General features: G+C 45.9%; 3 protein-coding genes across 5 annotated transcripts in view; 2 read left to right on the plus strand and 1 right to left on the minus strand.

The window, feature by feature from the left end:
- The first annotated feature begins 878 nt into the window (after positions 1 to 878).
- VDAC2 (voltage dependent anion channel 2) lies at positions 879 to 16,103 on the plus strand. Of its 2 annotated transcripts, none has more exons than XM_082606393.1 (10): positions 879 to 977; positions 1,410 to 1,464; positions 2,554 to 2,622; positions 3,497 to 3,546; positions 6,669 to 6,821; positions 6,918 to 6,970; positions 7,951 to 8,178; positions 9,494 to 9,644; positions 12,147 to 12,204; positions 15,533 to 16,103. In XM_082606393.1, exons 2-10 carry the CDS (start codon positions 1,434 to 1,436, stop codon positions 15,622 to 15,624), a joined length of 885 nt encoding a protein of 294 aa, XP_082462519.1. In that variant the 5' UTR covers positions 879 to 977; positions 1,410 to 1,433; the 3' UTR covers positions 15,625 to 16,103. The 2 variants fall into 2 exon arrangements, with proteins under 2 accessions (XP_082462519.1, XP_082462518.1); XM_082606392.1 differs by lacking the exon at positions 879 to 977 and adding an exon at positions 1,041 to 1,205.
- Positions 16,104 to 18,341: 2,238 nt separating this feature from the next.
- Positions 18,342 to 22,198, minus strand: COMTD1 (catechol-O-methyltransferase domain containing 1). Of its 2 annotated transcripts, none has more exons than XM_082606413.1 (7): positions 20,222 to 22,198; positions 19,936 to 20,063; positions 19,596 to 19,704; positions 19,388 to 19,506; positions 19,225 to 19,279; positions 18,836 to 18,969; positions 18,342 to 18,588 (listed from the first exon to the last, which is right to left on the minus strand). In XM_082606413.1, exons 1-7 carry the CDS (start codon positions 20,313 to 20,315, stop codon positions 18,436 to 18,438), a joined length of 792 nt encoding a protein of 263 aa, XP_082462539.1. In that variant the 5' UTR covers positions 20,316 to 22,198; the 3' UTR covers positions 18,342 to 18,435. The 2 variants fall into 2 exon arrangements, with proteins under 2 accessions (XP_082462539.1, XP_082462540.1); XM_082606414.1 differs by having other exon boundaries at positions 19,596 to 19,701; positions 20,222 to 22,195.
- Positions 20,043 to 24,973, plus strand: part of LOC309794675 (uncharacterized protein) — a 74,549-nt gene continuing 69,618 nt past the window's right edge. The window contains exons 1-3 of the mRNA XM_082606470.1: positions 20,043 to 20,116; positions 22,226 to 22,319; positions 23,984 to 24,042. Coding sequence (XP_082462596.1) covers positions 20,046 to 20,116; positions 22,226 to 22,319; positions 23,984 to 24,042 — 224 coding nt within the window. The 5' untranslated portion in view covers positions 20,043 to 20,045. The remainder of the gene's footprint in view (positions 20,117 to 22,225; positions 22,320 to 23,983; positions 24,043 to 24,973) is intronic.

Genomic DNA, 24,973 nt, shown 5'->3' on the forward strand with positions numbered 1-24,973 from the left:
TTCATCTCATTTAAACTTATAAATAAAGAAACTGGGGTACAAAGGGGATAAATTGCTGATAATTGGCGATCGATTCCGGAGCCTAAATTGACTCTATTTCCATCTCAGTAGACGCCTCACTTTTTCTTATTCCCTTGGCTCCCTCACTCTTCCTGCATACCCAGGGAACTTCAGTGCAGCATTCTAATGCTTGGTCAGCATGATTCCTAAATTTTCTAGCAGGCTTGACTCACTAAGACAGCTCCAGTTCCCTGAGTGTGTAAAGCACTCCCACCTCTAAGCGAGACGGAGGCGGCAGAAAAGGAACCCTAGGGCGTGAGCCGGGGAAGGGGGGCGTGCGGGGCAAGGCGAGGCACCGCGAGACGTGCTCGTCTGTTCAGGGAGCGGCAACCCAAGAAAGACTCAGGTCGAGTCCCGCCCTGCATGGCGATTACACGGTGGTGGGAGGCGGACGAAGGGAGTGCACAAGGGGCGGGACGTGCGTCTCTGTGCCCCACTCGTTTCTCCCTGGGCCAGGAGAGAGAGACAGTCTTTCAGAAGCGCACGCTGTACTTGTTCAGTGTAGAAGGGGTAACGCTCAGCTGACTCCCTCCTAGACTGGGGATTGGCTCTGCAGGGTGTGCGAAACTCTCCGAAGGGAGTTGGAGACAAGTACTTGACCGGCGGTGCGCGGCCGCGCCCAGTCGCGTCCAGTCGCGCCCAGGGGCGCCCAGTCGCGCCGAGCCCCGCGCAGGAACGCGCCTGAAGCCCCGCCCCGCCCGTGACGAGCGCGCGCGGGGCCTCTGCCCCATCCCTCGCCCGCGCGTTCCCCTCCACGCTGCCTCCTCCGTTCCCCGCCCCCTCGCCTCAGGGGCTGCCCTCATAGCTGCCTGACTTGAGGTCCGGCAGCTTCTGCTTTTCCTGCCCCTTCCGAGGGACCGAGGGAGCTCACCCCGTGGGCAGCGGTGCTCTCGGAACACGTGGCCATTTCGGAGCAGGTTGGAGTGAGCAGCGGGCGGCGCTGCGGGGACAGGCGCGGTGGGCAGCCCCAGGGGCAGCGGCAGGGTCCTGGCGGGGGGAGGACAGGGTTGCGGCGGGCGGAACGGTGTCTCCTTCACTTCGCCCTCCAGCCGCGGCAGTTGCAGCGGGACGCCGAGCTAGCCGAGCGGCCTCAGCTGCTAGCGGAGCGGCAGCGGTGCCTCCCCCTCCCCCCAGGAGACCACCAGGTACCGCCGCGCCCGCCTCACTCGGACCTTGGGGCCTAGGCCCCGGCGGCCAAGCAGGACGCCTGAGCCGGACTCGGGGTCGGCCCAGACTCCCTAAGATGGCCGCGCTGCCCTGCGGCCCCTCTCCCCTCTGTCTGAGACCCCCTTCTGGTCCCTTGATTCGCCTCTGAGCCCCGCTGACCGCACTTCTTGTCCCTCCCTCAGATCACCTCTCCCCGCGGCCTCGCCATGGCGACCTACGGACAGACCTCTCCGCGGCGTAAGTAGAGCGGAGATCTCTGCGGGATGGGGCGGCGGTGTCTGGGCAGCCGAAGCCTCCCGACCAGAAAACCGCAGCTTTTTTCCCCCTCTCTCTCCAAGGGCTTGGAAGTTCTCCCCTTTCGGTAGCCACTCCACCGGCTGACTTCTCTGGCTTTGCGGAGGAGGGGCTGGGTGGTTGGATTTCGGATAGGGGGACTGACTAGGCTTGGGGAGCTGGTCTGTAGCCGCATTCACGTTCAGCTTTGACGAACTCAGAAGCAGAAAGTTATTAATGATTGGGTTCAGCTTTTGCAGGATTGGATCGGTCACGTTTTTAGAGGAAGTAGTAACCCCCTGTGTGAGGGCGCAAGGTCATTCATTACATGTGCTTCTAAGGGCGTGGACGTGCTATGTAGGATGAATGAGCTGGTGTAAAGACCTCAGATTGCTTGCCCTTAAGCCTCACAGCGTGGGCCGAGGACTTGAGTGTTATACTAATATGTTTAAAGTGCATTTGATATTTAGTTGATGTAGGCGCTTGAGTGAAACATAAATGGCTTTATTTTTTTTTTAAGTTCCAATATTTAAGTTTCAGAAGTATGAATTATCTTTCTCTTTCTACTTCGGAATATTGGTTTTGATCTCCGTGAGGATACTAAAGGATGAACAGGGGGGAGAGGGACTTGTCTTAGTTTTTAATCTTATCTCATTTGGTTAAATCAACACATTCCAGTGAATTTTGGCAGGTATATCTGTATGTACAGATATATACGTGTGTATGTGTTTGATTCTTTGTACTAGTCCCATCCTAGGAAGTGAGGCTACAGGCACTGTGTAAATTTAGGAATAGAAAATCTTTTTATATATTTTGGAGGGAATTTCCCAAGTTTGTATAAACACTTAACTGTGATTATCTATTTTAGAAATAAGCCTTTGGTGCTGATACCTCCTTCATGGATCATACTAGACTACAGTGTTATTGTAGCTTCTAGTGGTATCAAAACCAAGTTGGACTGCTTGGATTTAAAGGTAGCAGTGGGTCATAAGCTAGTTCTTGGACAGACTGGGAGAACAGGGAAGTTAACACTGGAATGTTTCTTCCCACCAGCAATGTGTATTCCTCCATCATATGCTGACCTTGGCAAAGCTGCCAGAGATATATTCAACAAAGGATTTGGTAAGAACTGTTTAAAAATTTTAGATCTGAAGCGAAAATGTGTGTTTGGATTGCTTAGTGAATTAGTAATTTCTTCAGATTGTAAATATCTTGCTGCACTAAGTCTTCTATTAGCTACGTTTAAGGTAACATTTCTGTTAAAAGAGTACTGTAACAATCCACATTTCCCTCCATCCCACATTTCCTCCCTCCATCCCAATTTCCTCCTTTTTTTCATACTTTAGTTCAGGGAATTTACCTTTAAGATAAAAAACAATTGTGCTTTCATTTCCTTTGGATATAGTTTAGGCCTTGGTTGACTAGAATTATGATGTTTTACTGTTTTTTGCTTTTATGGTGGTGACTCATAAAGGGTTATGGGTTTCTGCAAATAAATTTGGGTTTTGTTAAAGATTTTGTTCCACACCCCACCCTCCCTATCCTTTAGGTTATTTCCCCAGTTGTTCAAATTATTAATTCCAAAGCGAGGTATGCCTTTGGGATAAATGTTCTAAATGCCTGTATCATAATAAACTATTGACTATTTTGATATTTAAGTTGAATTGATTTTCTGATCTGATGTTTAGGTTTGAAAAGCATGTTTTAATAAATGCTTTGATAAGATGATTTGGAAGCTGTTTTTGAGGATGGGTGCCAAATACACACCAACATACTAGGAAAGCTTCATAGACATGTTCTGTCCTTTACATGTTAGTTTACATAGAATAATTTAAATTGTTTTCATTTAAATATTGTATATCAACACACATTTTTATCCCCCTCTGAATATGTGAAATCTTTCTGGTTTTTGTTTTTTTTTAATGTAGAGTCAGCTATTGGTATGCATCCTTTATACAAAAAGATCATTTTGTTCTTTTTTGCTCTCTACTTGAAGGTTTTGGGTTGGTGAAACTGGATGTGAAAACAAAGTCATGCAGTGGCGTGGTGAGTGTTAGGTATCTGATAAGTTCTGACGAGCCTTTATACAATTTTTCAACCCATAAAATAGTCATAACTGAAAGATGTCTACCCATTTTATCTTAAAGAAGGGGCAAAAGATAATTTCGTTTTAAGGGAATTTTATCTTGATTTATTTTGGCTTTGGATATGATTTCTGATTTTCATGTGGTCTTTTGCCATATTACTATGTATGCACAAGGAACTCAGGAAGGACACTGGTCATGTGGGATTCTGTTTACTCAGTAAGGTTGCAAGCTTAAAGGCAGGGAACCTGTTATACTTTTTTGTAACCCCTTCTTTTAATGCCTGTGAAAAACATTAAGAGTTCTGGGCATAAAAATATTCAGTAACTCTTAATTTGAGTTTACTAATCGTTTATGTAATGGTCATATTCTAGCAGCCCGCCTTGGGGAAGATTTCCACTTGTATTTTGTGAATTTAGAGAGTCCTAAATTTGAGTATTTTTAAAGAGGTTACTATTTTGATATTTGGATGTCTTGATCCTGCCTAACAAACTCCCTCAAAGAGAGTAAAGTAAAATTTAATTTTGTGTAATTTTTTTCTTCTAAAATTTTTTGTTTGGGGATTGTTTTGGGGATGGATATAGTGTGCATATTGAATATTATTGGTTATTTTGATAAATTCTTCCTACAGTTGTTAACTCCCTTAGTGCATATACCTGGTATTTATTTAACTTAATCATTTTGTAGTTTCTCAATGCCTAGACTTGGATTTCTGGGGTTTTATATTGGTCGCATCTGTTTTTTTGGTTTCTTTGGTCTGAGTATTTAGTGTGGTTGAGTGACTTACTTGCTCAAGGTAACAGGTTACAGAGCAGTGACTTAGTGTTTGTTTTGTGTTCCCTCTCTTAACCTATTGCCCCTTATAAACCACTTGCTGTGTATTTGCTGAAACACAAAAGGCCTTCTAAAAAAAGTAGAAGACTCAATTCTTGTGTTTAAAAAGCTTGCTTGCTGGCTGGAGAGACAAAATAAACTTTAAAGTGGGGAACAGTCAGAGCAGTATATCTAGTACTAGATTGTTTGATAAATCAAAATCTTTGTTGGAAAGGAAAGGCTTATTGTGGATAGGAATTTTATGAAGTTAAGCTTAAGAACATGAAGGATATATAAGAGCTTGATTAGATATAGTATGTTTTAATTTACATTTAATGTATGTAATTCAGAAACGTGGTACTGATCTTGTAATATGTACCTGGCCCCAAATAGTCCCATTTCTCACCTGAACTGCAAAGATGTCTGGGCCACTGCAGAAGGTAGAAGCCTAAATGTCTTGGTGAGGAGTGAAAGGGAGAGTATAAGCTCCACCAGTGGTGTCATCTGACCCAATTCTGGTCCCAGATCACAGTGTGATCTTCTTGGTTTTGTGTCTTGAGGACTCCTTGGCATGTACTTGGCATGTATATAAGCTGGCTCAGTCTGTGGGCTGATGGTTGGCAGTGGGTGGGACCTCAAGAATCATTAATCATTGTCACTCAGGACTAAAAATAGCTACTCATACACATTTGCATTTCAAGTATCTGTTAGAACATGGCTCCATATATATTTATATTGTTTTAATAATGCATTCCTGTTGTGTAGAGCATGTGAAAATGTGCAAAGCTTTCAAAGTCTCAGTCCAAGTTAATCCTCCAGAAGTAGGTTTTGTTATTACAGTTGAGGTAACTGAGACCTAGAGAAGTGTCTTCCTCAGTGTTACTCATTTAGTAAATGCCAGCCAGAACTGGATGTCAGGACTCCTAATTTCATATCCAGTGTTCTTCCCTAACACAATTTGGTGCTTTTTAGTATGGGCATTGAGTGCCAAGCTTTGACTTGAAATTTCTGTTACTGAAAGCATCTAATTTCAGGAGATTGTATGTAAGACCTAAAGAATTGAGTCTGTTTCACGGCAGAGCAATAGTTACACAAATGCTCTGTTTTCTAAGTGAAGGATGATTTGGTCTTTTCTCCTTTTGATAGAGTTGTTGGTATTTCCTGATTCTGCAGGTATCACAATTTCAGGTCGAAGGCTTTTCCTTATTAGTTCAGATCAGCCATCTTTAAACTTGGCTTTCCAATGGCCTTAAGAGTATAACCATCATTAGCAGTCAGATCAGAACCCTCAAAGGGCATTTTTAACATTTTATCTTGGAAGATTTCAGTTGCTTGCCTGTATACTAAGCTCTGAAAGGTTAGATTTCTGGATTATCTGTAGCAGATTTTGAATTTCAGATAAGCCCTCTCCATATTATGCCTTCCTTTTCAGTTGGTGTGTAGTTAGGGATTGGCAAGTTATTTATATTTGCTACAAACATAAGATTATATAGTGCACTTCAAATTGATCACTGCATAGGTTGTTTTTTCTACTAATATCATCTGTTGTACAGAGTATAGTTTATATTATGCATGATATAAACCAGTTATAGAGTAAATCCTATAATTTCCCTCCCCGTTTTTTTTTTTTTAATGAGAATGTAAAGATGGTTGGAAAGGCATTAAACCTGATGAAGACTCTTTATGTCAGAAACAGAATATTGAGGTTACCAAAGAATTTTTTTAAAAAATCTTTTGTTTGTGGCATAGATTCTTACAGTGGGGTGCTTTCCTTTTAAGGATTTTCAGGAACCATTTCATAGTAAATTGTGTATAAACTCAGATTTTAATGAAGGGTGTCTGTGATTAGCCATACTGACCAATTTAGTGTTTCATTCAATATCAGGCAGATTGGAGGCAGTACTAAAACATCCATCCATCCATCCCCACTGATTTTTTTTGAATCCCAAATAAAATCACCTTAGCAGAAGTTTCCTTAAAAGCTGTATAGTTTGTTGTTCACTTGAGAATCAGATACAAGTAACTTTTGATCCATTGGTTGGAAATGTCAGCAGTAGTAAGATGTAGTCAGTAACTTACAGGCTAATTTGTCACTCTTGTATATACTCAGTAGCAGAGGGTAGGAGTGTTTGGGAAGCTAGAAAAAAAGAGGATTAGTGAAATTATTATGTTTCAGTGGGTTTGTGTGTGTGTGTGTGTGTGTGTGTAAATTAGGAAGTGGATTCTTCTAGGCTTATGAGAAAGTTCCTGAAGTTTGTCTTGTCTTGTTAGGAATTCTCAACATCTGGTTCATCTAATACAGACACTGGTAAAGTTACCGGGACCTTGGAGACCAAATATAAATGGTGTGAGTATGGTCTGACTTTCACAGAAAAGTGGAACACTGATAATACTCTGGGAACAGAAATTGCTATTGAAGACCAGGTAACGTCTGAAAATGTGCTTTAGTATTAATTATTTTATTTTTGTATTTCAAAAAAGAAATAAAGCTGAAAACAAATTCTTTTTCTCTCAAAATAGATTTGTCAAGGTTTGAAACTGACATTTGATACCACCTTTTCACCAAACACGGGGTAAGCATGGACATTTTTATCTGCTTTAAATTTAAAAGCATTCTTCTTTGGTATATTTAAGAAAGGTGCACATTCAGCTGCCTTGTGGTGGTGAATTTCAGTTTCTGCCTTTGGAGCATGAGCAGTATGGTTGTTGGCTTGCCTTCAAATATTTGCCTCTTATTGTGACACTAACTTGGGTACCTAACATGTTTTTTATAGGCTTTTGTGACTGATAACCAGTTCTGCAAAGCAGTCTTCCTATGGTGGTGGTGGTCCAGTCGCCCCTTGTGCCTGTCTTTTAGTTCATTGAGCCTTTTTTTTTTTTTTTTTTTTTTTTAACCTCTTATGATTATCTTGCTACCTCTTATACAGGCATACCTTGGAGATATTGCAGGTTTGGTTCCAAACCACTGCAGTAAAGTGAATATTGTAAAAAAGCGAGTCATACAGATTTTTTGGTTTCCCAGTGCATATAAAAGTTATGTTTACACTATACTGTTGTCTGTTAAGTGTGCAGTAGCATTATGTTGGGGAAAAAAACAATGTACATACCTTAATTTAAAAATACTTTATTTCTAAAAAATGCCAACAATCATCTGAGCCTTCGCCAAGTCGTAGTAGTAACATCAGAAGATCAGTGACCACAGATCACTGTAACAAATATAATAATAGTAATAAAGTTCGAAATATTGTGAGAATTACCAAAATGTGACAACAGCAACACAAAGTGAACAAATGCTGTTGGAAAAAAACACCCAAACAGATTTGCTTAATGCAGGATTGCTGCAAACCCTCAGTTGCTACAAATCCTGCTACAAACAGGTGGTGGTGGGGGGGGAAACACAGTAAAGTGAACTGCAGTAAAACAATGAAGTGTGCCTGTACTCCCCAGTTACAGTGAGGTTCATTTAAATCTGTTTTGTGCCCTCTGTGCAGAAGTTATGTCTGTAAATCTTTCCCACTGACATCAGTTTTAAGACAGATTGTTCTTTTTCCAGAAAGAAAAGTGGTAAAATCAAGTCTTCTTACAAGAGGGAATGTATAAACCTTGGTTGTGATGTTGACTTTGATTTTGCTGGACCTGCAATCCACGGTTCAGCAGTCTTTGGTTATGAAGGCTGGCTTGCTGGGTACCAGATGACCTTTGACAGTGCCAAATCAAAGCTGACAAGGAATAACTTTGCAGTGGGCTACAGGACTGGGGACTTCCAGCTACACACTAATGTGTGAGTATTTCTTTTGTGGGATATTATGATGTAGGACCTCAAAGTGGTATTGATGTCTCCTGTCATCTGTGAATCTAAGTACAATGTAAAGGAGTTCTCTTAACATAAAAAGATCATCCTTGGGCATTTCTAGAATGCCCTTCAGAAGTGTACAGTAAAAACCATTAGTCTGAGTCTTGGTGCTGAGAGAGTAAATGTTCATTTCACATGAGGCTTGATGTGCTTTGGATTTTTAGAAGAGGCTAAGACGGGAGTTCCTTGGTGGTCTAGTGGTTAGGATTTGGAGCTTTCACTGCCGTGGCCCAGGTTCAGTCCCCGGTCAGGGAACTGAGATTCCACAAGCTGCATGGTATGGCCAAAAAAAAAGGCTAAGACATTGCCAAACTCTATGTGCATTCATTTGACTTCATTGTCTGTGATGTGTGAGGTGCTCATTTGATAGGATTACCTAAAATGTATAGTTTTTACATAACCCAAGTTAAATGTATATGTAGAAAGGACTTAAAAATAATTTTTTCCCTTATAAAAATGATGCATTGGTATATAACAGAAGTACAAAGAAGAAAACAAAAATGTTTCATAATCCCACCATCTACACGTATAATTTTTGTTAATTGTTATTGCTTTGATGTTTGATCTTTTTATATGTTTGTATATAAAATACATACCAAAAAGGCTGTTTTATAACCTTCTCCCCCACCTTAATACATTTTGATCATTTTCCTATAGCATTATATATTCTTAGTGATGGTTAGTGGCTGCATGATAATTCTGCTGGATAGATATGCCATGATTGATTTGACCAATCCCTGTTTTTGGACATAAGTTGGGAAAGACCTTTGATGACATTAAAAAAATTTTTTTTTTATTTATTTATTTTTGGCTGTGTTGGGTCTTCGTAGCTGTGCGCGGGCTTTCTCTAGTTGCGGTGAGCGGCGGCTGCTCTTCGTTTCAGTGCGTGAGCTTCTCATCGCAGTGGCTTCTCCTGTTGTGGCGCACAGGCTCTACGCGCGCGGGCTCTAGAGCGCAGGCTCAGTAGTTGTGGCGTATGGGCTTGGTTGCTCCGCAGCATGTGGGATCTTCCCGGACCAGGGCTCAAACCCGTGTCCCTTGCATTGGCAGATGGATTCTTAACCACTGCGCCACCAGGGAAGCCCCGAAAAGACCTTTTAGAACTAAAGTTTTCAGTGGAACACTAGAGACCCATGTAAGCAATGGCTTTTATTTAAATGTAATGCTACAGTATCAGCCTTGTGCCTTAGACATTATTATTACATTGTCTAGTCTAGGTTGACTAATTTAAAATATCTTATAGCAATGATGGGACAGAATTTGGAGGATCAATTTATCAGAAAGTATGTGAAGATCTTGACACTTCAGTAAACCTTGCTTGGACATCAGGAACCAACTGTACTCGCTTTGGCATTGCAGCTAAATATCAGTTGGATCCCACTGCTTCCATTTCTGTGAGTACTGCTGTGGGCTTAGAATGGGATTTTGGTTGTGGGACTTAATCTTTGGGTATATTGGATTGTGTTGAAAATTTGAACTGTGGTTCATACAATTCCCAGTTTACACACAGATTGGGACTAGAACTTGGGAATGCTGCTTTTTTTGTTGAGACAGAGATGTTTGCTATCCAGGCCACAGGAGTTTGATTAAATTAACTTCAAAAGCTGCTGAAGTAATGTAGATAATAACTATGAGGGCCAAGCCTGTCCAAGCCCAGGGATGCCAGTGTTTTGGGCCCTGGGCATTTCTCATTCTGGTTGGAAGGTAATAGTACTTTGTTACTTTGTGTTTGTCTTTATGGTTTACAAAATATCTTCAGATTTGATCTGAGCAGCCAATGGTACATATGCTGTTTTGCAAGTGAAGAAACCAAAGCTTGGAGAGAGGAAGGACTTAGACAACAGCTAGGGAAGGAAGGAAAGAGAGGTAGGGCCAGGACTGGACTTGCATGTCTTTTGATTTCCCTTCTGTCTAGGGTGACTAGGTAGCTCATCCTGCTTTGCCCGGGACTATCCCAACTTCAGCACTGAAAGTCCTGCATCCCAGGAACTCCCTCCCCTCTATCATGGGTTGGTTGGGTTGCATGGCCACCCTAGTCCTGTCCTTATACTCTTTCTGCTATTTCTTCCTTCAGTCATAGTGGATTGTGGTAGGAGGGAGTACAGTGTCTGAGGGTATAGAGTGCTGGCTCCAGTTTCAGGCAGATCAGCAGCTCTTCCTGTGTGTTAGTTGCTTACAGGTCAGGTACCATATGTACTAGAATGAAAGAGTTAAACCTTCCGTGAGAGTTATTTCTGTTACATAAAGTCATCTTCATTCCTGAGGACGATATGTTTTGATAATTTAGGCAGTTAAGTTTTAGCCCCATTCTTGTTTTAGCTTAGCAGAGTTGTAATCAGAGAGAATGAGAAGCACCCGGAATGCTTTTCCTGTTGGCAAGGCAGTGATTCATTTATTTTTCCCGTCTCTATTTCTGACTACACTGTAGCAGTAAAATCCTCAGGATTCACACAGCACACTGTGCTGTGGTAGCTACATTGCTTTTCTCTTCAAATATATGTCTATGGCACCATCACAAGTTTAATGCCAGCAGAAGATGCAGCTCTCTCACAGTCTAAAATGGGAAGGCAGCTTGGGACCTGTGTGCCAGTGAGTGACTTCTGGGGATTAGTTTGGAAAACTATTGAATACTTAGCATGGTCCACCTAAGTAGTGCTGCTGTTACCCTAATCAAGCATCACCCCCGAAGCATTGCATAATGCTTAGTTTCATGGTTGACTCCTAAAATAGTAGGAGCTATTTTATTGTTTGGGGCTCTTAATTTGTTTGGCGCAAGATGGTTACTAGTGGGGCATTTCTTCCTTAGACAAATAACTCACATGGTCATTGGTGGCTCATGAAGACTTGGCTGTAGTGCCAAGTGAATACAAGTTTTGTTTCTGTGACTTTTGCCTGTATAGTTGGATCATTTCTCTCTCAATTGGGCTGTTTTGATATACATTACAGAAGAGTGTAGACATCAAATCATTTCCAAGTCTGTTTTGATCCCAGAGGCTGTTTGTTACCTTTTTATTACCATAGCACTCAAAAGGCTGAAGAGCAAAGTTACCTGACTAGGCAACCTAGGCCTTGGAGAGCAGGGTGAGATGCCCCCATTTACAGCCATAGGCCTCTGGTGTGGCTTAAGTGATGTCAGTAGTGGGAGAGAATGGAGCTAGAAGCTTCTCCTGACCATGTCTTGCTCTCCAGGATTCCTTCCAGCCCTTGAAAGTCTGTGACTAAAATCCTAAAATAGTAGAATTGTACAAGGAGGGAAGGGGTCTGGATTGGCAAATGATGCCCCTTTGGAACGCCTTCTTAAGCACAGTCCAGTTATATACAGCCAAGACTCAAGGGCATTAATGAGAGGTATGAGAAAGTGAGGTGAAGGAGTTGTAGTCAGTCTCTTTCTTCAGAGGAAGTGCTTGTCATTTGGAGATTTAGAACATGCATGGTTTAGATTCTTTAGGAATACCCTTGAAAGTAGTGTGTGTCATAGTCACAAATTTAAACTATACACATGCCATACTTTGAGGGTGGTGTGTGTGTCAATGTCATGTAGTTAGTGAGCCTGGTGAACTTCCATTACCCACATTCTGGTATGGTTTTATGTGCTAGATTAGACTCAACAAGGACAGTTTTTATGAGAGTGCTTAGGCTTTTGTGCTATATGGACAATTTGGGGTCTGTGGACACATCCCAAAAGATTGCAAAAGTTTTGTGTCCTGCTGACAATTTGAATTTAGTGGATGAGGATTAAGTGGCACCTAGTTTTTGCTTAGCTTAATACAATATTAAATTTTATTAACTCACGTGGAAAAGTGAACGCGTCATAATTGTATGATAGGGAAACACCCAGGGGCTTTGTCTCTCCATTCAAAAATTTGCCTTACATTTGTTTTTGCCTTTTATCTTAGGCAAAAGTCAACAACTCTAGTTTAATTGGAGTGGGCTACACTCAGACTCTGAGGCCTGGTAAGTATTAAGGATTGTTCTGATAGTGGTTTCAAAATTAGTTTCATTTCTCAGCTTTTTTTTTTTTTTAATGGAAACTTGAGTTTATGCTTCAAAAGGCAGTATTAAGAGAATGAAAAGACATACCATAGACTGAGAAAAATGTTTGCAAATCATACAAAGGACTTGTACCCATAACATGTAAAGAACTCTTACCACTCAATAATATGACAAACAACCCAATTAAAAAATGGCAAAAGACTTTCAGAGACATTTATATGAAGACAAACAAATAGCTAATTAGCACAGGAAAAGGTGCTCAGTGTCATTAGTCATTAAGTAAATGTAAATTAAAACCACAATGAAATACCACTTCTACCCACTAGAATGGATATAATAAAACATTAGAAAATAACAAGTGTAGATGAAGATAGGGAGAAGGTAGAGCCCTCATACAGTGCTGGCATGCACATAAAATATTACAGCCACTTTGGAAAACAGACTGTTAGATGTTTTTTTAAAAATAGATCTTTATTGGAGTATAATTTCTTCATAATACCGTGTTAGTTTCTGTTGCACAACAAAGCGAATCAGCCATATGCATACATATATCCCCATATCCCCTCCCTCTTGAGCCTCCCTCCCATCCTCCCTATCCCACCCCTCTAGATCATCGCAAAGCACCAAGCCGATCTCCCTGTGCTATGCTGCTGCTTCCCACCAGCCAACTATTTTACATTTGGTAGCGTATATATGTTGAAGCTTCTCTCACTTTGTCCCAGCTTCGCCCTCCCACCCCATGTCATCAAGTCCATTCTCTTATGTCTACCTCTTTATTCCTGCCCTGCAACCAGGTTCATCAGTACCATTTTTTTTTTTTAAGATTCCATATGTATGCGTTAGCATACGGTAATTGTTTTTCTCTTTTTGACTTACTTCACTCTGTATGACAGACTCTAGGTCCATCCACCTCACTACAAATAACTCAATTTCGTTTCTTTTTAATGACTGAGTAATATTCCATTATATATATGTGCCACATCTTCTTCATCCATTCATCTGTCGATTGACATCTAGGTTGGTTCCATGTCCTGGCTATTGTAAATGGTGCTTGCAGTGAACATTGGGGTGCACGTGTCTGGTTTTCTCAGGGTATATGCCCAGTAGTGGGATTGCTGGGTCATATGGTAGTTCTGTTTTTAGTTTTTTAAGGAACCTCCATACTGTCCTCCATAGTGGTTGTATCAATTTACATTCCCGCCAACAGTGCAAGAGGGTTCCCTTTTCACCACACCCTTTCCAGCATTGATAGTTTCTAGCTTTTTTGATAATGGCCATTCTCACCAGGGTGAGGTGATAACATCATTGCAGTTTTGATTTGCATTTCTCTAATAATTAGTGATGTTGAGCATCTTTTCATGTGCCTCTTGGCCATCTGTATGTCTTCCTTGGTGAAATGTCTATTTAGGTCTTCTGCTCATTTTGTAACTGGATTGTTTGTTATTTTGATATTAAGCTCCATGAGCTGTTTGTATATTTTGAGGTTAAACCTTTGTTGTTTCAATTGCAGATATTTTCTCCCATTCTGAGGGTTGTCTTTTTGTCTTGTTTATGGTTTCCTTTGCTGTGCAAAAAGTTTAATTAAGTCCCATTTGTTTCTTTTTGTTTTTATTTCTGTTACTCTAGGGGGTGGGCCAAAAAAGATCTTGCTGTGGTTTCTGGCAAAGAGTGTTTTTCCTCTAAAAGTTTTATAGTGTCTGGTCTTAACATTCAAGTCTTTAATCCATTTGGAGTTTATTTTTGTGTATGGTGTTAGGTAGTGTTCTAATTTCATTCTTTTACATGTAGCTGTTCAGTTTTCCCAGCACCACTTATTGAAGAGGCTGTCTTTTCTCCACTGTATGTTCTTGCCCCCTTTGTCGTAAATTAGGTGCCCATATGTGCGTGGGTTTATCTTTGGGCATTCTATCCTGTACCATTGATCTATATTTCTGTTTTTGTGCCAGTACCATACTGTCTTGATTACTGTAGCTTTGTGGTATATAGTTTGAAGTCAGGGAGCCTGATTCCTCCAACTCCATTTTTCTTTCTCAAGATTCAGCTTCTTTTGCAAACCTTTCAAGCATACAGAAGAATTGACAGAGAGTACAGTGAACACATGTTTACCTTTTGCCACAGTTTTTTATTCCTTTCCTTTTTTTTTTCCTATGCTGGGCTGTTTGGAAGTTGCAGCTATCATGACATTTCCCTAAATGCTTCAGGATGCATCTCCTCAGAATAAGAACATTCTCCTGCATAACCACAATACTGAGAAAGTTAACAGTGATTCCATATTATTATTTAATATCCATTCTCTATTTACTTTCCTCACTTGTACCTGAAATGTCTTGTAGTAATTTTTATTTCTCCAATCATAGTTCACTCATTGCTTTGGTTGTTTGGTCTCTATAGTCTCATTTACTTTACATAGTATTTTGAGCCTTGCTGTGTTTTCTGGAGCAGTACTTCTCGAATACCAGTGTGTGCATGAATCACCTTGGGAATCTTATTAAAACACGTAGGTCTGGGGCGAGGGGTTCTGACTTTCTAACAAGCTCTTAGGTGATGCCAGTGTTGCTGGTTCTTGAACCACCAGTTGAAGAGCAAGGTTCTAAAGCACTTGGAACTTTTTCCCCAGACTTTTTGACTGTTTTGAAACCTAAAGAAAATAATGGTACCACGAACACTCATACCTTCCCCACATTGACCAATTACTAACATTTATTTTGTTGGTTTTATCTTTCCATGTCTGTATATATAATCCTTCTTTTCTTTTTTCCCCACATATCCCTATGAATTATTTAAATATGTTTTCCAAACACATAGACAGATCAGCCCTAGCATACATATCATGAGAGTAAGACATTTTTACCTGCATCATTTTAAAGACATCATAACTATAATACTGTTTTCACAGCTAAGGGAATTAACAGTTTGAAATAATACTTAATATGTAGTGTATATTTGGATTTCTGCACTTGTCCCAAAAGTGTCTCTTAATTGTAGCTTTTCCTTTCCAGGATCCAATTATGGTTGTCTTTTAGTCTGGATAGTGTTTTGAACATGATTATATTTTCCAGAGCTGTTTGAGCTTTATTATGAACGTTCTTATGCTCTGGGACTTGATGCCTTCCTTACTGTGGATGTGCAAATGAGTTGTCTGGTGTCTCAGATACTCCCAAGCGCCCTCTGGTGGCTGGCACTAGTAGGTCATCTGACAAGCTGAGGAAAAGCGACAGGTTGTGGCGTGACTGCAGGCTCTCCCATGAGGTGTTTCAGGCACATGATAGTTGTCTGCTTTTGTTTACAGGTGTGAAGCTTACACTGTCTGCTCTGGTAGATGGGAAGAGCATTAATGCTGGAGGCCACAAACTTGGGCTTGCCCTGGAGCTGGAGGCTTAATCCAGCTGAAAAAAACCTTTGGGAATGGATATCAGAAGATTTGGCCTTAATATATTTCCAGTGTGACCAGCAGGCTTCCCCCCCACCCCCACCCAAGAAGGTGATCAAAACAAAGGATGATCTAAACAAGAGCTGTATTTTAAATATTTAGGCAGTTACTTGTTAGCTGGTTTCTAGTTGAATTGGTTATCTTATCTAGTTACCAATGCTGCAGTCGTGCAGTCACCTACATTTATTTAAATGTATTTAACTGTTAAATGCGCTACCCACCAATAATGAAATAGACCTTTATGAAAACTGTGCAATTGTGTGCATGTTTGTTTTTATGTTTCTTTTAACATTGAATATTGCCATTGAATGAGATGGATCAGTGGATGTTTTAAGATGAGGTTAAAATTTTTTGTTAATTTCAACCATCATTAGAATTACTTTTGGTATCCCAAAACATTACAAATTATGAATAAAACAAGTATACATAATTAATGACTCTTAAGTATTTGCAGAGTTAAAAACTTGGCAGCTAGGGTCAAATCTTCCTTGTTTCTAGCTAGTACTTTATTTTTCCAGTGAGCATTTATTTTGCTCTTTTCATAAATCTGTGCCACAGAGTCCTCTGACCTGAGAGTAACTCCATGAGATTTTTAGACTACAGAAAAGTAAGAAGATATATGCCTTCATATCTTCAGTTTGTAAATTTGAAAAATTACATTGGATCATTGTGAACTCCAGGAAGAGTTAGCAAGTGATGAAAAAAGAGAAACGAAGGGATGGTGCTGAAGGTTGTATACACCCACCACACCCCTTTGGGTTATTGCTTTGGAAATGATCCAGGCCATAGTTAGGTGGGATGGGATGAGGTGTTAGGGAAAGGGAGTAAGGCGTAGACAGACAGTGTCAGTACCCAGAGGGTCTGTAGAATGGAAGTGTATGGGCCCCAGTGAGAGGTCATTACTCATTTCTTTTCAGGCAGGCACTGAGAAGCTTGGGCCTAAGTTTGTGACCAGAGTGCCTTCAGGCTATGTGGCCATTGGCCTTAATCTGGACTTGAGCTGAATGATAGAAATTAATAGATGATTCTGGTTGGAAAAGTAGGAAAGAGGGATTTTGATGGGAGAAGAGTTAGAAAGATACCATCAAAGGTTAGAGAAGGGTTTTGTTGAACAAATGCATAATACTAGATCTGTGGTATAGTTTGAAGTCAGAGAGAACAGATAAGAAAGTGTAGTACTTACTCATTACCCAAAAAGTCATACATGCTGAAAATTTCCAGGTCAAGAAGAATCTGATGAGAGATTAGCAACCCAAACAAGCTTTCCATACAGGTGGAATGGGGGGCACAAAGGCCCCTTCTGATCTCACTGTTTGTCCTAAGGGACTGGCTGGAATGGCCCATTGAATAAGACACATAACTTAATGGCAGTAAGTTGGAATTTGAACCAGTTTGTTTGAATCAGGCAGGACCTATTGCTAGGTAAGAAGAAAAACAGGAAAGGGTGTCTGCAAGCTAGGTATGAAAGCATCTCTTGTATTTTCAGGATACTTAAAGAGTAAAATGGACCTATTCACCCATGTGCTTCTTATATACTTTTATAAGTGGGAGAGAGGATAGTTTACAGCCAGGTTCCTGAGGGTTGTCTGAAATGCAAGTATATATCCCAAATGCTGTAGGGTTATGAAAGTTGCCAGCTGTGAGCTCATGGGGCTCCTGTGGCCTTGATATGTTAGAAATTAATAGATGATTAATTTATTAATCAGCAGCCTCCAGGTTCAGTTCCACCACCCAGGCCTAACAGATGGTGGCAAAACCTAATTCTAGGCTGATGCCATTTCTGCCTGAGGCTGTGTTGGTGGAAAGGAGACTTCATATCTGAGCCTGATCTTCATTTGTGGTGTGGAGATAAGATCTTCCTATGGATTGTGGAGGTTTAAACCACAAGAGTGAAGCACCTGGCTCCCTCTCCACCTTGGCTCATAGGCTCATAGATGTTTGTGTTGGAAAGCTTAACTTTCTCTTCATCTTCCTCTGGGGAACTTGTTAAAAACTGCCTCCTACCTACTGGCCTGTCTGCTTCACACCTCTGGCCAGTGATCCCACTCAGTCTCTCATGTTCTTCAGGGACTTCAGGGGGAGGACAGGATACATACTCCAGTCAACCTTGAGGCCCTCAGGTCTAAGTCAAGTGGCCTGGTCTCAGGTGATGTTGACCAGGGCCTCCACTGCAGAGGTGAGGCCAAGCTGACAGTTCTGTGACAACATGAGCAAACAGCCAGCAGAATTGGCATAACCTACAACACTTACACGGAGCAAGGCCCTTTTCCTGCCATCAGATCCCAGATTGGTCTCCACTGGTTCCAGCTGCACTGAACAGGAACTTCATTCATTTGCCCCTCTTAGGAAGAGGTGTTAGAGGGAGACCACAGGGGCTCTACCAGGCTTCCAGCCCTCAGATCCTGTGGAGGCAAATCTCCACAAGGAGCTGGGGTTTCTGACCAACTGCATGTGGGCAGGTCAATTAAAACTTTTGATACCCTGCTTCCAGTCAGCTGGAAGCTCCTGTGGTCAGGCCACAGCCCTGGTGCCAGAGGGTCCTCAGGAGTGTGCCAGGGAGGGGATGAACATCTGTGGCCTCAAGGCTCCCTTTTGTTGAAGATGTAGCCAGTGCGGGGCCTTCACTTCCTACCCCACTTCAGCACATATGGAGGCTCAGAAGGTCATCGTGTCCCAGGCCTCACTTTATTGTCAGATTTAAAACTCGATGTCGATGGCTGGGGGTCCCAGGGCCCCTCGAGGCCACTCGCTAGGGGCCAGCCCTAGATCTTGAAGGCTAAGGTGAGGCCGTCGCCCAGGGGCAGGAGGCTGATGTGGACCCTGGCGTCCCGCAGAATGCGCTCATTCAGGTTTCGCACACACTGGGCCGCCTTGTCCTGTGGTTTAGGCTGCAACACCTCTCCACGCCACAGGACCTGCGGAGGGGCGGGGCATCGTGGGGGCTGGGCCGGGGGGGTGCCTGAGCAGGAGGCGGGGTGAGAGCTGGAGACCCAGGACCTGAGCAGGGAAAGTGGAAAACCTGGGGACTCAGTTCGAATACCTGGGGGGAGGGGCTTACGTGATTGTACTAGGCGAGGCTCTGGGGCAGGGGGGCGAGGAGGAGCCCAAGGAAAAGACGGACCCAGCTCAAGAGGGTCTTTCTCCCCCGGGGCTGCCCCTTACACTGAGCACAGCGAGGACGCCTCCGGGTCGCAGCAGCTGCAGGCACCGCTCGTAGTAGGCGGTGCAGTTCTCCTTGTCCGCATCCACCACGGCCACATCGAAGGTGCCGGCCTCGCCCGCGGCCAGGAGTTCATCTTGCGGGGGAGGGAGGGGCAGATGCAGCTGAGTCCGCAGGCCCCAGCGGCCGGAAGACCCCGCCCAGGCCGGCCCAGGCGCTGTGACCATTCAGGTACTCGAGGGCCCCTGCCTGCCACTCTGCATGTGGCCGCGTACCGGGTGGCGGGGGGGCTGTCATTGCCCAAGCCCGCCCTTTGGACCGGGTCACTACCTCGCGCCGGGTGGTCCCATTTGGGAAATGGCGCCAAGGCCCTTTCCGCTCCGTTGCTCACCCAGGGTCTCCAGGGCGGGTTTCAACCGAAGTTCGATCTTGTGCTCCTCCTCGGCCTACGTGCGGGAGGAGCGGGGTCAGAGTCAGCATGTCCTTTCTTCCGGAGCTGGGAGTGGCCGGGCTCCAGGGGCCCGACGAGGGCCTCAGGTGTGTGGGACACTTACCTGCCTCCACAGGGGACGTCCCAGCTCCGGGGGCCCTGCGTCCACTTCGCAGGTCACCACGCGCCCAGCCGGGGGCAGCGCCAGGGCCAACGCTAGGGCCGAGTAGCCTGTGAAAGTGCCTGGGGACGTGGACAGGGACAGGCTCAGGCCAGAGTGGGGCGACGGCCCGGTGACTCCGGCCCCCAGTGACCCCAGCCGCGCGCCCTACCCAGGTCCAGCGCCTTCTTAGCCTTGATGAGGCGAGCCAGGTTGGCCAAGAGCTGGGCCTGCTCACAGGTCATCATGGAATCGCCCTGCGGCTGCTCCAGGGTCAGCTGCTTGGGGGGAGGAGAGGGTCGCACTAGCCCTGCCAGTCACCCAGCTGAGCCCCAGGTTTAGAGCCCCCAGAGGCGTGGCTGTGGGCGTGGCCCAGGGGCGGACCCTCATGGAACGCCCAACCATGCCCGGCCTGCGCGGACGGGGGCCACCGACCAGCCCTAGGTCACACAGCCACGTGGGTCCCTCCCGGCCCGAGGTGGGCGCCCGTTCCCGCTTCCGGCCCTGCTGACCAGCCGCAGGCTCCGCAGCGCCGGGTGCTCCCGCATGGAGCGGCTCAGCAGATACTGCCACAGGGGGCTGTCCTCCGGGGGCTGCAGGCGCTTCTCTCGCCGGGATCGCCATGGAGGGAACCGTCTCCCTGCCGGGGAGGGGTGGTGCTGGGTCAGGGCCTGGGGCTCCAGGGCGCCAGGGGTGAGCCTCAGCCGCAGCCAGCCTCGCGGGTTCACGGGCTCTGCTCCTGCGTCCGCCCGCCCGCGGGGCCTCTGCCGAGGGTGCCGAAGGCCCGGCCCTACTCACCCAGGAAGAGGCCGCTGGCGAAGGCAGCGCCCAGTGCGGCCGAGCCCAGGGCGAGCGCGGCGGGCACAGAGAGCCGGGGCACGGGCTGGGTCATGGTGCGGGCAGGAGGCAGCGGCGTCCAGGTCACTTGCGCTAGGGCTACTGGGACCGCCCTGGGACCCGCGGGCCCTCGCGGCTCCAACTTGCCCGGGCAGTGCCCTCGGAGCCGCGGCCTCGACCACCATCTGGCGGCCTCATGGCCTTACTGCAAGACCCGCCCAAGTGGGTCAGTCGTCATCTAGTGGCCGCTTTCGGAACTGTGCCGGCGGCTGTACTGCTTCCTCATCGCTACCATTTTTGCTGAGAACCCCCAGGGGCATATGTGGGTGGGCGAGTAGAACGTCGGTATAACAGGGTACTAACAGGTACAAATGATAGAAATTAAAGGAACCCTGGGAGGGACCGAAAGGATCGGGGGGGGCCTCTTGGGGGAGGTCACCAAGGATGTCAAGTTGAAGGAATGTATGTTTGGGGGGAGTTGGGGTTTGGGACCCCTGGGTCATGTCTGGTTGATGGGGTGCTGAGACAACACCCTTAGAATCATGCTCTTGGGTGCCAGCTAGGCTTAGGTGTGAGATCTTGGGCCCATCAGTCTCTGAGCCTCAGTTTCCTTTGTGTAAAACTGGGACCACTGTCTTACTATTAATGGCACCAGATCCCATAGCCTGGCACACAGTAGCTGCTCAAGAAATGGCAGCCGCTGTTATCATAAGTTGAAGATATCTTGGGGAGGAAAGATCAGAGGGCAGGTGAAGTCCCCTTTCAGGGCTGTTCCGCAGGGACGCTATCCAGTGAACAGTGATGGGAACCCCGACTGTGTGCCAAATGGGGCGAGGTGAAAGAAGCTGTCCTGGCTTGTGTTAGCGAAGCTGGGCTCAGAGACCACAGGACACGGGGAACTTGTGTGTCCCGGCTTCACAATTTTCTGTTCTGTAAAATGGGGTTCTTAACAGTCCTGACCTCTCGGGAGATGAAATGAGAAAATCCAGGTGAAGGATTCACTCAGGGCCTGGGACTTAGTGGGCTATAGCTGTTACATTTAAAAGGAGTCAGATTCCATCGGCTGTTGCTCCGCGGCTGTCCCCTGACACCAGCCTTCAGCAACCACACTGGGCAGACCTGAGCCCCACCGGGGGCTTTCTAGACGAGGCTCAGCCCCAGCAAGGCTCAGGGACAGGCTTGTTGGGGGAGGTTGGTGAGGGAGTGGTTTGGCTGAGGCTGAAGACGGGACGAACTAAAGAAGCCCGGGCGAACTAAAGAAGCCCGGAGCTCAGAGCCCGGGACTGACCGGAGCTGCGGGAGCTCTGGGCCCGCGGGAGACCACGCAGGAGCGTGGACACACAATGAGCTCTTTTGACCCGGGGGAAACCAGAAGTGCTTTCATGGTTCCTCTGCTGAGACCCTTCCACCAGGCCAGGCGGCACCGGGGCGCTGGGCTCAGCCGAGGCTGCAAACCGGCACTCTCTTTCCTGTCTGGGGGTCTGGGTTTGGGCAGGCCCCCAGCTCACACCAGAACCTCCCTCCCCCCACCTGGCTTCAGGCCGGAGCCTGTGGAGGTGGGAGGCGGGCAGGGAGGGGAGGCATGTCACCATATATCCCCCTCAGATTAAAAAACTAATTTGAAAAGATTAATGTATTCCATTCTTGTTACGCTGGCTCTGATACCTCTGGGCCTGCGGCTGCCCTGCCCCCTGATTATTGAATTTTTATGGCCTGGTAATTAATTGCAGATTCCCTGTTTTGTTCTATTTCTTTTTCTCTGACATTTTAATTTCAACAAAAAGCAGTGGTCTCCATGCAGGTTCTCTCTGGAGATCCTAATGGTCTATAAAACAGAATGACTTATAGACGTGGCACCCACTTCAGTTGGCGAGCGATTGTTTGAAACCTTGCTGATCACGCAAAATTTAATTTTTCCACCTCCCTCCCCCGTTCGCTACTCATTTCTTGTCTCTTCCATTACAGCGCCGGTGTCTCAGTTCACAATGAAGGGAGCAAAATGTCGCCTCCGAATCTGTTACAGGGCCTTTTCCTAGAAGACCAGGGGGCTGAAGACAAAGTAGGTTTGGGTTCTTTTCCTTGGAGGTGGCCCCAGTGGTGGCGGTGGAAGCTGGGCCTCCCCAGAGGGCCACGTGGATGTGGGCAGCTGTCTCTAGGGGTGGGGGAGGATCATTTCTGCCTCTCTCAGTTGCCCTTTTGGCCAAGTGCAGCTGCCCCATGAGGCACCAAGGCACCTGCTGGTCATGAGGGCAGAGAGGATGGGTGCCCATACATGTTGTTGGGTCGACACCAGGAAGTCAGGGGCTTTGACCCCTGCCAAATTCTTAGCCGGACTGGGTCACTGGAAACAGCTGTTCACAAGAATGGATCTGGTAGAGGCCCCTGAGTTACTAACCTAATGCCCCCAACCCCTACTTCTCTCAGCCCTGCTAACATCACACAGGCTGGGCGCCTTCCCTCAGGGCCCCCCAGGACTGGGCGGGGTAGGGGCAGAAGAGTAAGGTTATGGAGTCAAGTTGGGCCTAAAGGATTGGAATTCAGATATCTTCAGGGGTCAGGCAGGCAGGTGAGGGGAGGGCGGTAGGGAGCAGTGGGGACTGTGGTGCTCCAGAACTGATGCCCCATCAGGTGTGGCAGCCTCTCAGCTCCTGCTTATTTGGCCATGTGGGAAGAAGAGCATGTTGTGGCTGGAGCTTCTGATTTTTCAAAAGAGGTTGGAAATCTGGCTTTTAATGTGAAATCTCACAATTTAAAACACTTGGGTTAGACTCTTTTTTTTTTTTTTTTTTTTTAATCTCCATGTCAGCCAAACTGAATACATCTTTGATCTTTGTGTCTGACCTGGCCCATAGGACAGCTGTTTCTTCTAATTTGGAGCATGGGTCAGAGAAGTTAGGACATAGGAGTGGAGTCTGTCGGAGCCAGAGAGGCCTCACTGGCTGGCTGATCACCCCCAGTTCCCAGGCCCTGCCCCAGGAATCCTCCTCCTACCTTTGGGCCCTTCAGTCCCGTTCCTGCACTTGTGGGCTCTTCCCCGGCAGCTGTGGTTCTCCCAGAGGTGCCTGTGAGCCTCTGTCCAGGGCTTGCCTTCTTGAGGCCTCCTCTCTCCACAGACAAACTTGCAGCCTGGAGTCTGACCACATCTGGGTGAGGTCTGCTGAGCTTTTCACCTAAGACTTTGGGGGGCGATGCTGTGACTCTAGTGGCTCCGGGGGCCGTGGTGGGCCGAGTGGGCTGATGCAGACAGACCATGAATCAGGAGCTTCTGGGGCGCCTCAGATGAGTGGGGGAGGACAGGGGCCACGGCCTGCTCCCGCCTCCTCTGTGCTGAGATGCTGTGGAGCTGGCGCTGGCAGTGCCCTGGCCTCTCATGCCTCAGTTTCCTCATCTGGACAGGCCAAATGGGAAGTGACAGCATGGGCTCCGGAGTCTGAGGGACTTGGGTTCAAACACTGGTCCACCACTCACTTTGTGGCTGTGTGAGCTCAGAGTTTCTCAGCTAGAAAGATGGGGATGATCCTTCTGTCTTAGTGTTCTGTGCTGTGTAATGAACCACCACACGCTGAGTGGCTTAAAACAATGCCATTTTTTAATCTCATCGTTCTGTAGGTCAGGAGTCAGGCCAGGCCTGGCTGATCCTCCGCTCAGGGTCTCACCAGGTGGAAGGCACCTCGAATACTTCTGGTGCTTCAGATCACTCTGCCTTCCTTTTCTGCTTTTCAGGGCTCACGTGATTCCAGGGGACCCACCCGGCTAATCCAGGATAATCTCCCCATTTCAAGGTGAGCTGGTTAGTGACCTTAGTTCCATCTGCAAAGTTCCCCTTGCCATCTGAGTTGATGACCGAGAGAGTAACATTGGTGGTAGAGATCATGAGAGAGTGGTCAAATTCTGCCACCAACTGCAGCCTCTCAGTGTGGTTGTCAGGATGAAGATAACCCTGCCTAGTTCCCGTCCTCCCTCTTTGAGAACCACGGTGTGAGGTTTTTGGTTTGTTTTTATTTTTGGCCACGCCACGCGGCATGCGGGATCTTAGTTCCCTGACCAGGGATTGAGCCTGGGCCCCTGCATTGGGAGCGAGGAGTCTTAACCACTGGACCACCAGGGAAGTCACATTAGGTATTTAAATACAGAGGATTCCCTGCTACTGCATAGACAGAATGGGCGGTGGGCATGTTCCTCACAGCCACCCTCTCAAGAAGCTAGCATTGCCCCCATTTCCAGATGTGCAAACTGAGGTTCCCAGATGTCAGGTGACATATAAGTGGCAGAGCTAGGTGTGAACCTGTCCCTGTCTCAGCTTCACATAAGAGTTTGTCATCTCACCACTGGCCCAAGTCCAGAGCTCCTATATCCCCTGGAAGTTCATCGAGTTCTCTTGAGAGGTTTCCACCATGTGCCAGAGATTTACCTGTGATCCGATTTCTCTGGTTCAACTCAGGTCCTGGCATTTGGGTGTCTCTGGGAGTCCCCAGTGGATGACTTAGGTGTGTGTTTCATGGTGTCACCTGCTCCTTTCTTCTTCTTTTTTTTTTTTTTTTAATAAATTTATTTGTTTTTATTTTTGGCTGTGCTGGGTCTTCGTTGCTGCACGTGGGCTTTCTCTAATTGAGGTGAGCGGGGGCTACTCTTCGTTGCGGTGCGCGGGCTTCTCATTGTGGTGGCTTCTCTTGTTGAGGAGCACGGGCTCTAGGCACGCGGGCTTCAGTAGTT

Source organism: Mesoplodon mirus, assembly GCF_964341445.2.
Source record: "Mesoplodon mirus genome assembly, chromosome: 2".
Classification (NCBI taxonomy): domain Eukaryota; kingdom Metazoa; phylum Chordata; class Mammalia; order Artiodactyla; family Ziphiidae; genus Mesoplodon; species Mesoplodon mirus.

What these genes read in the sequence shown, in the direction of transcription:
- VDAC2 (XM_082606393.1), top strand. Translation starts at nt 1,434, where the DNA reads ATGGCGACCTACGGACAGACCTCTCCGCGGC. An exon ending in TATATTCAACAAAGGATTTG is followed by an intron (nt 2,623 to 3,496) that starts GTAAGAACTGTT and finishes CTCTACTTGAAG; the next exon opens with GTTTTGGGTTGGTGAAACTG. An exon ending in ATCCCACTGCTTCCATTTCT is followed by an intron (nt 9,645 to 12,146) that starts GTGAGTACTGCT and finishes CTTTTATCTTAG; the next exon opens with GCAAAAGTCAACAACTCTAG.
- COMTD1 (XM_082606413.1), bottom strand. Translation starts at nt 20,315, where the DNA reads ATGACCCAGCCCGTGCCCCGGCTCTCTGTGCCCGCCGCGCTCGCCCTG. An exon ending in GACGTCCCCTGTGGAGGCAG is followed by an intron (nt 19,280 to 19,387) that starts GTAAGTGTCCCA and finishes TCCCGCACGTAG; the next exon opens with GCCGAGGAGGAGCACAAGAT. An exon ending in GCGTCCTCGCTGTGCTCAGT is followed by an intron (nt 18,589 to 18,835) that starts GTAAGGGGCAGC and finishes GCCCCTCCGCAG; the next exon opens with GTCCTGTGGCGTGGAGAGGT.